This window comes from Eubalaena glacialis, chromosome 9, assembly GCF_028564815.1.
Source record: "Eubalaena glacialis isolate mEubGla1 chromosome 9, mEubGla1.1.hap2.+ XY, whole genome shotgun sequence".
Lineage (NCBI taxonomy): Eukaryota > Metazoa > Chordata > Mammalia > Artiodactyla > Balaenidae > Eubalaena > Eubalaena glacialis.
Window position 1 is genome coordinate 122741820 of NC_083724.1, and position 13618 is coordinate 122755437.

The following is a 13618-nucleotide window of genomic DNA, read 5'->3' on the forward strand; positions in this document are numbered from 1 at the left end:
TTAAAGACTTTAACTTTTTACAGCAGTTTAGCTTCACCACAAAACTGAGGGAGACGGTACAGAGATTTCCCACATGCTGTCCCTATACCCATTGTCAGCATCCCCCACCAGAGTGGTATGTTTGTTACAACTGGTGAGCTTATATTCAGTTAGCTTTTAACATTAGAACCTCAATCACGTGAGACCATCTTATGAAACCATTGAGTGCCTCTAAACATTTGTATTTTATTGAGCTTTTACTTTTCCAAGTCTTTTCCTCTGTATTGCTTCATTTGAGTAAAGCTGACAACAATTCCATTCCCTCAGATCGACATTATGCCACTTAAACAGAGGAGGAAGCTTAATGAATACACCCACAACATCCTTTTTTCATTTCATTAACCCTATACCACCCCAACTCTTCTACCTTAAACCATATTGACTTATTTTTCATTTCTCGGATTATTTCTGCTACCTAGATTGCTGCCATTTTTATGTTGCTTTCACCTCTTTAAAAAAATCCATTTTTAGTCATCTTTCAAAATTTTTAATTTCCCTTCGTAAAAGGTTTGAGCCATGGATATGAGGTATCTTACCCAGATCTTTCCATTTATTCATGCATTTGTATAAGAAAAAGAAAGAAAATAACTTCCTTTTTTCTCTTGTCAGGATGAAGAAGAGTTTGTCTCATTATTTCTTTTTTACCCATTTTAATGTCTCCGTATTTCACTTTCCAGATTCCTAATTTCTTACTGTATATTGTGGCTTATATAGTATTTCTATTAATCATTCCTTTACTATTAACCTAGATTAATGTTCTACTGATTTTAAGTGGCATAAGTTTGGAACTCAAAAGATATAGTCTATTTAATTTGTCTAAAGCAGAGTATACACATATAAATTCTTTTATTTATTTATTTATTTTTGGCTGTGTTGGGTCTTTGTTGCTGTATGCGGGCTTCCTGTAGTTGTGGCGAGCGGGAGCTACTCTTCGTTGCATTGCACGGGCTTCTCATTGCAGTGGATTCTCTTGTTGCGGAGCACAGGTTCTAGGTGCGTGGGCTTCAGTAGTTGTGGCACTCAGGCTCAGTAGTTGTGGCTCACAGGCTCTAGAGCACAGGCTCAGTAGTTGTGGCTCACGGACTCAGTTGCTCTGCAGCATGTGGGATCTTCCGGACCAGGGATCGAACCCGTGTCCCCTGCATTGGCAGGCGGATTCTCAACCACTGAGCCACTGGAGAAGTCCCACATATAAATTCTTAATAACATTTAGTGAAGACAATGACTATTAAGTTAATTGACTGTTTCCTCTATCCCTATGAGCCTTGCACACATATGTAGTTTGTGCTCACAATTCAGTACAGTTTTACTACTTTAGAGGGGAATAAAAATATGAGAATGGGTTCTTCTTTTTGGTATGTGTTAAGTAGGAAACAGAAATGCATGTGAAAAATGAAAACAGTATAGGCTTTTAAATACTATAAGGAATCATAGAATCCATTAAACTAGTTTTGTCCTTTATTCTTTTAATAAGGTATATTACTCTGGTTGATTTTTATATGTTGCACCAACCTTGCATTCCAGGAAGTCTGTTTTATACATCTTATATCTTCAAAGACAGATGTAATATTGGTAAATAGTTGACACTCAATAAGTATTTGTTTAATAAATGAGAAGGAAAAAGAAATAATGGTAAGCAAATATCACTACAGGTTTTGAGTTTGTGATTGAAAGCAACCAGTTATATATACCTGCTTATTTAAACCAGCTTAGGAAAAAACTATTCAGTAAAGCAAAACTTATAGATTACATAAATAAATAGAATGGGTAGTACTATATTTACATAAATGCTGTGAACATTCTTTAAATCAAAGCTGTTATGTGTATGATCAGGTTCTTAGTAAAATATTTCTGTGCAGCTGAATTATTTGATTTAGTGAATCAAATCAATCAGTGAATATGAATTAACATATGTGAGCTGGAGCCCCAGACTGACAAACATTGCAGATACTCAGTATCTTAGAATGGGAAATCAAACATAAAAACTTCATAGAAGTTTTACTTTTATAAAGGTTAGAAAAGGAAGTCAGTGCAGTCAGGATACAAAGCAGAGATTTTATCTAATTGTATATGGTGGTGTAAGCATCCAGGACTCCTCAAAAGAGCCTTACAAGTAGATATACAGTTTCAGATGACATATCTGAATGTCATACTCTCTGAAAGTTTATCTGTCGTCTTTAGGCCCAGCCTTATATAAATGGGGCTATAGCAGACCAGAATAACAGCCTTGCCTATCTATTGAGTTGGTCAAAACGTTTGTCCAGGTTTTTCTGTAACATACAGAAAAATGAACGTTTTGGCCAACCCAGTATATGAAGGAGATTTTCCTAGCCTCAGCAACCAGAGATGAAAAAGAAATGAAAGGAATCCAGATTGGAAGAGAAGAACTAAAACTGTCACTGTTTACAGATGACATGATACTGTACATAGAAAATCCTAAAGACGCTACCAAAAAACTACTAGAGCTCATCAAAGAATTTGGTAAAGCTGCAGGATACAAAATTAGTACACAGGAAAGGCTCTGAACCAGCTCTAGAGATTATCTAATCCTAGAAAATTCCAGTGATGGAGGTTCACAAGAATATCTTTTAAGCACTATGAAAGTTAAATGAATCTCAGGCCACTATCTTCCATAGCTTTATGGTGAATCAGATTTTAAATTTCTACTGTTTAATTTCATATTTAAAATTCTTACATGTCTCAGTACAGTTGACCCTTGAACAATACGGGGGTCAATCTGCATATACTTATAGTCAGCCCTCCATATCTGAGGTTCCTCTGCATCCATGGATTCAACCAACCATGAACATGTAGTGCTATAGTATTTACTGTTGAAAAATATCCACATTAAGTGGACCCACACAGTTCAAACCCATGTGTTGTTCAAGGGTCAACTGTAATTGTTAACATGTAAAAGAAATGAGTGTTCGGGGTATGAAAATCAGAAGTGTTTAAATCTACTGGAAGAGAGAAGACATTATTTCATATCTTTTTCTGAACGTGACTTAGTTATGGTCCATCGCAGAGGCTGTAGGAATTTTGTGTGCCTTCGTAGCCAGTATCTGAGAAGTGCAGTCAATAACTTTCTCATCTTTCTTCCTTACTCACAGAATTACTGCAGTTGATACTATGCAATGAGTTCTCTGTTTACGGGGGGTGGGTTTTGTTTATTGTTGCATCTTTCTTAGTACACGGTAACAGACACAATATATGTTATAAATTTATTTATTTATTTTTGGCTGCGTTGGGTCTTTGTTGCTGCGTGGGCTTTCTCTAGTTGCGGTGAGCGGGGGCTACTCTTCGTTGCAGTACGCGGGCTTCTCATTGCGGCGGCTTCCTTTGTTGCGGAGCACAGGGCTCTAGGCACGCGGGCTTCAGTAGTTGTGACACTTGGGCTCAGTAGTTGTGGCTCGCGGGCTCTAGAGCGCAGGCTCAGTAGTTGTGGCGCATGGGCTTAGTTGCTCTGCGGCATGGGGGATCTTCCCGGACCAGGGCTTGAACCTGTGTCCCCTGCATTGGCAGGCGGATTCTTAAGCACTGTGCCACTGGTTAGGGAAGTCCCACACAATATATATTAGATGTTCAAAATGTCATTGATATTTTTTAGTTGTCGTCTAAGCCCAACATGTTTACATTTTTTCATAGTTGTTAGAGGAGGATACAGAAACATAATTGGAAAAGATGGAAACAAATAAGTGTGCTTTTAGTTTTTTCCCCTAATCTATCCATTTTTCTTTTTAATAGTTGTGATTTTCAAGGAATTCAGACTTCACTTTTTACTGCAGTTTTGAAAATTCACATAAACTCTTCACTATTTTTGATGAGCTTTGAAATTGGTACTCTGCTGCTTTAATTTTACTTTCATACTGATTGATATATTTGATGCAGAGTTCTGAAATAAGCTTACCTACTTGGAGACTATTGAGATTTTTCTATAGGTATAGTCTAAAATCATTTTATGTGTCTATAAGTAGAATAGATTAAATGAACATAGCAGTGTAGATTTTACCCCTATTTAAAATAATAATGTCTCCAATTTAAGTGGTAGATTCTAATATATGTATAGCAATTTTTTCATTACAGAGGAAGATTTTCATATCAGCCTTCATATTTTGCAAATATCTCTAAAGAAAATATGTAGAATAAGTGTAAGTTTAAACTTTTTGAAATATTTAATGTTCAGAATTTCTAACTTTGCTGTTTGTCCAAATTCCTCAGGCAGAAGGGGCAGCTGGCTGTGGAAAGAGCAAAGCAGGTAGAAGAGTTTCTACAGCGAAGACGGGAAGCGAGGCAGAACAAGGCTCGGGCTGAGGGGCATATGGTAGGATTTTGTTTTTGAGATTTTTGAACGTGTTAGTATTCAAAGAGAAGGTCTGGAACAAGGTAGGTATAAACCATAAGAGTCGTAATCCTTTACAAACATTTCCTCTGAACATTTGCAGAGCATTTAACCTCTCTTCAGCTATTTCTTTTATTCCATGCGTGAAATTCTATTGTTCCTTGGTTAATTGAGAGTAAGTTCGTAGCTGTATCCTTCCTTTTAAAAGAGTTGAAGTAGGTATAGCAACCCAGATATTTATATTAAATAAATAAGTTCTTACATTACTTTTTTCTTCCAATATGCTTTTGGTTTTAAATACTTTTAAGTAGCAAAGAATTGTAGAAGAAAAATGGGAAATAAACATTTGGGTAAATATACATGTAACTGTGCATTTACTCAAAAGCAAATTAGGAACAAAGGTATTTTAAAGCCTCTAATTATGCCAGTTAACTGAATTAAGTCATGTACATAAGAAAATATTAACAGTTTTAGATCATCGTTTCAGTAGTTAATAGTTTTGACTTGCAGAGGTACACAAATGCCTTTTCACCTTTTGTCCACAGAACAAATGGTGATTGTTTGTCAGCTCAGCACCCGTGAAGCATCATGCTCATGTAGGAAATAGGTCAATTGTGTGGTAATATGTTTTCTTTAGACTTAGATCTACTGTAAGTCCATAAGTGATAATCTTTATGAGTTAATTAACATAATTATTCCAACTTAGGATATTTTTTTCTTTGAAATAATATCACAGAAAAATAGTTAAATTTTTTAATGGTTACCCTGTATATGTTTAACACCCATCAGCTTGTTTTTCTAATACCTGGAATTAATCTGTATTTGTATCCTCTCTATAGACAGAGGAGAACCTCCTTTGTTTTCCCTTGCCCTATTTCTCCCATGTTAGTAGCATCTGAAATTTTAGTTACAGATTTTAGTTAAACATATTTTAAAACAGTTATTAGACTTACCAAGATTTACACATTTCTTTCCTCAGCACAGTTCCTTATATACTACTGTCCTCCCTCAGTTTATTTGTTTTCATGATGAAGACTATCCTCTCGTAACCTTTTGGAGAGAAACTGTCAAAGATTTGTTGGAAAGGCCCTTATTTTGTCTTCACACTTAAATGTTAATTTGTAGTGGTGGTCTGCTGGTGAATTTGCTTAGCATTTATATGTCTGAAAAAGCATTTTGTCTTCTTTTTTGAAAAATATTTTTGCTGGATGTAGTCTTATAGGTTGAGAATTCGTTTTCTTTCAGTTCTTTAAAGATGTTTCTCCACTTACATCCTGGCACGCCTGTTCTGACCAGAGGTCTGCTGTCATTCTTAAATTTTCCTCTGCGTGTAATGTGTCTTTTCTCTCTGACGGCTTTTAACATTTCCTCCTTATCACTGGAAGTGGATTGATTAAGATGTATCTTGGTGTAGTTTTCTTCATTTTTATTTTGTTGGGGGTTCATTGAGCTTCTTTGGATCAGTGGATTTATTGTTTTTATCAAATTTGGAAAAATTCAGCCATTATTTCTTCAAAAGATTTTTTCTGTTCTCCTCTCCTTTTTCCTCTGGGTGCTCAGTACCCATACGTCAGCTCGCTGATGCTCTGTTCATTTCTTTTTGGTCCTTTTCCTGTGTTTGATTTTGGATAGCTTCTGTTACTGTATCTTCAGTTCATTACCCTTTTTGTCTGCTTGGTGTAATCTGCTCTGCTCTTGATCCCATCCAGACATTGTATATTTTTCATTTCAGATACTGTATTTTTTAATCTCTTAAAATTTATTTGGGTCATTTTTATACTTTCCATGTCTGTCTTTATAATACTTACAGTTTTCTCTACCTTCTTGAACATATGGAATATGATTATAGTTGCCTTTTTAATGACCTTGTCACTAATTCTATTATCTGTGTCATTCCTGAGTCTGTTTGTTGATTGATTTTCTCTTCATTTGGGTAATCTTTTCCTGCTTCTTTACCCACCTGGTAATTTGTGGTTGGATGCCTGGCATTGTGTATTTTATCTTGGATTTTTTGTATTTAAATACAAATGAATAAATTTATTCTGCGATGCAGTTATGTTACTTGAAAATAGTTTGAGTCTTTCAAGGTTGATTCTCAGCTTTGCTAGGCAGGTGGAGAACAGCCTTTTGTCTAGAACACACTTGGCGCCACCGCTCAGGCAGTACTCTTTTTTTTTTTTTTTTACTTTTATTTGCATTTACTTTTTGCAGCATTTATTTCGGGGCCATAAGTTTTTGTTTCTTCAATTTCTTCTGGGATATCTTTCTCTTCTGGGCAACCTCCTCTTCTGGTTTGGGAACAATCTGTTCTTTTTCAGTAAGGATCATCTCAATGTGGCAGGGAGAGCTCATGTATGGGTTGATCTGACCATGAGCTCTGTAAGTCCTGTGCCGCATCTTGGGGGCTTTGTTCACCTGGATATGCTCAATGACCAGAGAATCTACATCTAAGCCCTTAAGTTCAGCATTACTCTCTGCATTTTTGAACATGTGCAGTAAAAATTCAGCACTCTTTTTGGGCCACTGACCCTGTGTGCAGCCCCACTGTTTGGCCTGGGCACACCTACCAACTCCACCATTGTAATGACGGAATGGCACACATTGCTTCTTTAACGTGACATCCTTCAGATACTTGGTGGCTTTTCGGATATGCATACCCTTAATGACCTGGGCCGTTTCACGAGTGTTCTTAAAGTGAACACGAAGATTTGAACCTCTCAACTCGCATGATTTTGTGGGGTTTTCTGGGTCAAGTGAATAGCAAACCATTTTCAGAGGTCACCTCAGGCCGCTTACCAGAAAAGCGAGGCAGTACTCTTGATGCTCTGGTGATGGATTGGTGGTACTCCAATGTTCTGTTGATTTGGAGGCCTTTCTAGTCTGGCTGTTGGAAGTGTGATGTGTTCCCAGCCCTCAGTGAGCCTGAGGGATTGGTGACGTCATGGTAACCGTCACTCAGCAGGAGACTCAGGGGAAACCTCTGCCGATTCCAGGACTCTCTGGGCAGCTCTCTCTTCCTTGGTACCCCTTCCTGCAAATGTTAGTGCTTTTCACCCTCCCAGGCTCTGGCTGCTGTTTCCCTAACTCAGGACACCCTCTCCCTGTGCTACAGCCTGGAAACTGGGCAATTACTGAGCTTACCTCACTTGTTGCGCTTCTCACAAGGATCACTGTCTTGTGCTGCCTGTTTGCCAGTGTTGGAAAATCGTTGTTTCATCTGCTTATGCTGCCTGTTTGCCAGTGTTGGAAAATCGTTGTTTCATCTGCTTTTGCTGCCTGTTTGCCAGTGTTGGAAAATCGTTGTTTCATCTGCTTTGTCCAGACTTGTAGTTGCTGAAGGTGGGAGGGTAGATCTGGTCCCTGTTACTCCACCGCGGCTGCAAGTGGAAGTCTTGGCTGGTAGTTTGCTGGGTGAAGAAATGTGGGTTGCAAGCTCTCCCCACCCCACCTTGAAGCTGCTGCCTCATCATGGTCTCATTGTCGCTCTCAAGTCTTGTGACATTGTTTTCCTTCATGTTCCTCTGTAAGGGGTTTTTCCTCTCTGAAGGCTTTTGGCACTGTTTTTCTACCTTCCATGTTCTGAAATATCACTTGAGTGTTCTCGGTATTTTTTAACTGACCTGTCGTGACTCTAACCAGATGCTTTCAGTCTGAGCACTCACCTTCAGTTCTGGGACATTCTTAACTGACGCTTCCTCTCGTATTGCTTCTTCTTTTTCTCCTTAAGAGAACTCCCATTAAATGGATAGATTGGAACCTCTGCATCAAATGTCTTTTTTTCTGTACTTTTATTTCATCTTTTTTATCCGTTTGTCCCTTCTTAACTGTTTTGGAAGGATTCCTGGGCCCGAATTTCAGCTCGTAACATGTTCTTTAGTTTTGTCTACTCTGCTCTTCAGTCCATCCAGTGATGTTTTCTCTTAAGTTGAGAACCTTGTATTCTCATGTCCATGAATCTTCTTAGTTTTCCTTGAAAGCTCCTTGATCATGTGCTCATCTCTCTGATGATACTTTGGTTATCATAAGGTCTTGTTCTTAGTGCACTCTTGGCCATGTCACCTCGGTGTCTTCAGTTTTTAAGTCTGCTCCCCGTTTCATGGTACTGGCATCCCTCGTACGTTTGGTGTTCTTGCTGGTGTGTTCATGTTTGGGGGTGTCTATTTTACTCTTCATTGCCTCTGTTTGGGTGGCCGCCTGGCGAGATGGGCACGTGTTGCTGACCTCTCCTCTGTTCAGTTTTCCATCAGAGTAGAGGATGGGTGGGACACATTGCTGTTCGGCTAGGCAAATACATGGCAGCTTATTTTCTGGGCTTTGGAGACCCCACCTTCCAGGGTGTCACCGGTCACCTGGAGCACCAGCCCGGCCTTTCACTCCGGGCTCTCTCATCACTCGTGTCTGATGGGAGCTGCTCGCGGAGATGGATAGTGTGTTGGGTGACCTCTTCTTTAAGCGCCATTTGCTGCCATTCCCCTCATGCCCTGGCTGCCAGCTCATCGCAGAGCAGCCTCCTGTTGCTCACATCCGCTGCTGAGGCCTCTTCCCTACAGGCTGTGCTCATGACGCTTCTCATCTTAAACCCATGTGTGTACTTTCCTTACCTCTGGATTCCTTCTGTTCTTGGGACTACCAAGAGTTTCACTTGTTTGTGAGTGCTGATATGCATTCACTTAACAACTTCTCAAGTCTAGAATTTTGGAAGAAGGGGAGGCCATGGTCTCACTGCAATCAGATATTAGTATTTTCATTTTGTTGTTTTATCATTTTTAAAAGATGTGCTTTAGAAATCAGTGCATTTTTGACAGTGATTTTTATACGACTTTCCAAGATTCGTTTTGTTAACCTGTATAGAGTTTCTTCATTCCCTAGATGACCAAATGTATACATGAAACTTTACTTTAGAAAAATGTGGCTAAAAAGTGAAGAATTTTTACTTTTCAGTATATTTGGGTGTGTGCACCATATATTACTTTCTTTATTCACTAATATAACAACTAGGCAGTGTGTTAAACACTTTGGGGGTAATAGGTTAATTAATTGATTAAAGATGACTTAATTAAAGCTTACTCAGATATAGTTTCTCTCTGCAACAACTTAGAGTCTGGTGTTAGACAAGAATATATATTGTGGAAGCGTGAGGTAAAGAACAGAGGCGAAGGCTGAGGTTAGCTGTGGGGATTTTAAGATTTTAAGTTCACACAATTTTAAGTTCTAAATTGGAACTTTTTTATGATGAGGTATAGGGGCTGTTTAAAATTGGCCTCTCCTTTTCCATGCTGTATAACAAATTACCATAAATGTAGTGGCTTAAAGCAACACAAATTTATGACCCACAGTTTCTCCAGGCCAGGACTCTGTCACGTTGTAACAGTTCTCTGCTCCTGGTCTCCTGAGGCTGAGGTGGAGGTGTCAATGGCTGTGTCCTCAGCTGGAGGCTCGGCCGTCTTCACCGGCCCCTCAGAGTGCTGGCAGGACTTCCCTCCCTGCCACTGTAGAACTCAGGCCTCGCTGTCTGAGAGCTTTGACTGGGACCACGTGGCCCCTTCATCTCAGCGGCAAAGAACTCCCCGTGCATCAACCCCCCACCTGCCGCTTCTACAACCAGCCAGGAAAACTCTGCATTTCATGGTCAGCTCACTGGCTTAACGTCCCTCATCCCATTTCTCGTGACCTAATCCTGGGGGTACAACCCATCAGACTTGCACACCTGGGGAGTGGGGGTGGGTATCAGGAAGCCTTGGGGGTCTTCTGCAGGTTCTGCCCGCCACAGTCCCTTTGCCTGTGACTTAGAGGCCGCGTCTGGGGATGTAGACAAGGTGAGGGGGAGGAGCTGTCTGGAGCCCGTGCTTGGTGGTGGAGCACACAACCCAGGCGTCCACACAGAGCCTTGTAAGAAGTCAGCTGTATTAACATGAAGTTTAAATACAGTGAAATTCACCAGTGTTAGGTGTGTATCTGGATGAGTGTTGACAAGTGTATGTAGTCATGTAACCACTGCCACAATCACAGGACAGCACCATTCCATCATTTCTTAAAAGGTTCCTCCTCTTGCCACCAGAGAAAGAACTGTCGGTATGTGAGATGATGGACGATAACCAAACTTGCCATAGTGATCACCACAGCGGTCCTTTCTCAGTATGTGCGTGTATCAAGTCACTGCGTGTGCACCGTAAGCTAACAGTGTTGGAAGTCAGTCGTGTCTCAGCAAAACTGGAGGCAGAAGTTTCCTTGTGCCCCATGACAGTCAGTCTTCTACCAGCCGTAGGCAACCACCGATCTGCTTCCTGTCACTGTGGTCTTGTTTCTTCTAGAATTTCATGTAAAATTATCATACAGTATATAGAGTTTTGAGGCTGGTGTGTATCAGTAGTTCTTTTTTGTTCCTGAGTCATATTCCATCGTGTGAACGTACCACAGTTTGTTTGTTCAGTCCTCAGTTGATGGGCATTTGTATAGTTTCTAAAAGAGATGCTTTTAAAGCTCATGGGAGTAACTGACCATTAAATTCACTCGATTATATGCTCCCCATGCTCCCACAGAGCCGTTCTTTCTGAGTGGGCATACCCCTCTTTATTATGTGTAACTCAGTTAGTGAATGTTTTTACTCTCAGGCTTCTGAACACTGCTGGAGGAAGTTACAGCTGTGATGACTAGTGTCGGATGGGTTTATGGCCTCTGGTTTCAGCAGAGCTGTCAGTCCTTCTCGGCTGTCCTCTGAATCTCCATGGTCAGCAGCCTCTCCCGTTGCCCACAGTGGGGACTTTCCTCCATGGTTTCATCCTTCTTCCCTTTCTGTGAAGATAATCATTGCATCACAGAGAAAATTGGGCTTAAGAATCCCACATTTCATCACATTTTCTGCCTCCATACTTATAAACTTAGGCATAATTGTATCCAATCTGTCCTTGTTTTCTCCAGTCTCAGAGAAGGATATAACTTCCTCTGTTCAAAAGTAATCTTCCTGTTCCATCCTATTTGATGATTATAATGCTGGTAATTGTTAACATTGGTCATTTACTGGATGATTATGTGTCAGGCTTAGTTCTAAGTTCTATACCTGTATTAACTAACTTCTCATAGCAGTGCTCTGAGGCAGGTTCTGTCGTCTTCCCGTCTTACATCTCACTGAGGCAGAGGTGGAGAAGCTAAAGTGACAGCTTGAGCTTTACAGCAACCAAATGATACATTACATCGTGTTTAAATCCCTGCGGTCTGACTTGAGAGCCCACGCTTTCATGGCCTTATCTTCTGGGCCATGCTGTCTGTTTCCTCAAGGGTCCTCCTTACTCTATCACTTGTTTCCTCTCTTTTCTGAACTTCCCTTCTTTCCTGGCGTAGCCCATAAATATATTCATGTTTCTCACGTTCCCGGCTCCTTCCTCCTCTTCATAGCCAGACACCTCAAATGAATGAAGCTCTGTTCTCCGTCTTTGCTTACCCACTATTCATAATCCTGTTGAAACAGAAGTCACCGATGTCCATCTTGCCAAATAGAGTATTTTAAATCCTTATCTTACTTGACCTTTCTGTGACATTTGATCTCATGAGTTACTTCTTCAAAATTTCTTCCTTGCCTTCTGTGACACCAAATTCTCTGTTTTTCCCTTACTTTTCTGTTTATTATTTCTTAATATCTTCTTCTACAGGATTCTCTTCTTCTTTAGTTTCTAAGGCTTATATTTCCTGGGGTTCTGTCCTTGGTTATTTTTCACTGTAAGTTAATACCCTGGGGTGATCTCACTTACTATTCTACAAGGGACTGGTGACCTCAAAGTCTCTGTCAGTTATGCAGACTACCCTCCTAACTTCCATCCTGTCTAGCTGCCTTCTGGACATCATTTCCTAGCGGTCATATTGACACCTTATTTTTAAAATTTCCTTTTATTATGTAAATCATCATACAATAGCATTAACTTTATTTTTCTTCTCCAGTTCTATGAATTTTAGCACAAGTATAAGTTCACGTACCCACCACCACAGTCAGGATACAGAACCATTCCATCACCCCAAAACTCTCTTGTGCTCTCTTCTCAACATAGTCATGCTGTCCCCTCACCCCCTAATACCCTGGCAGCCACTGTCTATTCTCCATTACTATGGTTTTGTCTTTTCAAGAATGTCTTATATGGTATTTGTGTGTGGTATATATAATAGTATATAACCTTTAGCGGTTGGCTTCTTTCATTCACCTTAATGCTTTTCATCCGGGTTGTTGCATATATCAGTAACTTTTTCTTTTTTGTTGTTGAGTGGTAATCCATTGTATGGATGTGCTACAGTTCATTTGTTCATTCACCCACCGAGGGACATTTGGGTTGTTTCTAGTTTTTGGTAATTATAATCAGTGCTGCTTTGATCATTCATTTACAGGTGTTTGGAGAAGAGTAAGTTTCTGTTTCTCTAGGGTAAATGCCCAAGAGTGGCTTTTCTGGATCATGTGGTAAGTGTAGACTTAACTTGAGTTTTCAAAAGTCAGCCATTTGCCAGAGCACTCGCACCATTTTGCCTTCTTAGCAGCAGTGAACAAGAGCGCCCGTTGCCCCACATCCTCATCAGCATTCGATACTGTCGCTGTTTTTTATTTTGGCCATCTAATCTATGTATAGGGGTATCTGATTGTGGTTTGATTCGCATTTCTCTAAATGTTAATCATGTTGAATTCCTTTTCATGTGCTTATTTGTGATCCTTATATCCTCTTTAGAGAACCGTGTGTCTGAGTAATTTGTCCATGTTAATTGTGTTGTGTTGCTACTGTTTTGCTTTGAGAGTTCTTTATATTCTGGACAAATCTTTTATTGGGTAAGTGACTTGCCAATATTTTCTCCTAGGTGGCAGTTTGGCTTATCATTCTCTTAACAATACTTTTCACAGAGCGCAAGGTGTTAACTTCGATAAAGTGTACGTTTTCAGGTTTCTTGTTTACGGATCATGCTTTTGCTCTATCATGTCTAAAAACTCTCTGCCTATCCAGCAGTCATGAAGATTTGCTCCTATTTTTCAAAAAACTTTTATAGTTTTACTTTTAACCTTTAGATCTATGATCCATGAAAGAAAATGTTTTTAGTGTGGTAAGATACACAAAACATAAAATTTTCTGTCTTAACCATTTAAAAATACACAATTCAGTAGCATAAGGTACATTCACAATGTTATCTTCCTTCTGCTTGATTTCTGTTTATTTTGCTCTTTTCTGGTCTTTTAAGGTGGAAGCTTAGATAGCTGAGGGTGAGACCTTTTTT

At 39.7% G+C, this 13618-nt stretch overlaps 2 protein-coding genes across 8 annotated transcripts in view; one reads left to right on the forward strand and one right to left on the reverse strand.

The window, feature by feature from the left end:
- NEK1 (NIMA related kinase 1) overlaps positions 1-13618 on the forward strand; it is a 227791-nt gene that overhangs the window by 107479 nt on the left and 106694 nt on the right. For all 7 annotated transcript variants that reach the window (XM_061200799.1, XM_061200802.1, XM_061200796.1 and 4 more), the window contains one exon: positions 4258-4360. In XM_061200799.1, coding sequence (XP_061056782.1) covers positions 4258-4360 — 103 coding nt within the window. The remainder of the gene's footprint in view (positions 1-4257; positions 4361-13618) is intronic.
- On the reverse strand, positions 6593-7165 carry LOC133097579 (large ribosomal subunit protein uL22-like). The gene has a single exon (XM_061199505.1). The coding sequence runs from the start codon at positions 7145-7147 to the stop codon at positions 6593-6595; it is 555 nt and encodes a 184-aa protein (XP_061055488.1). The 5' UTR covers positions 7148-7165.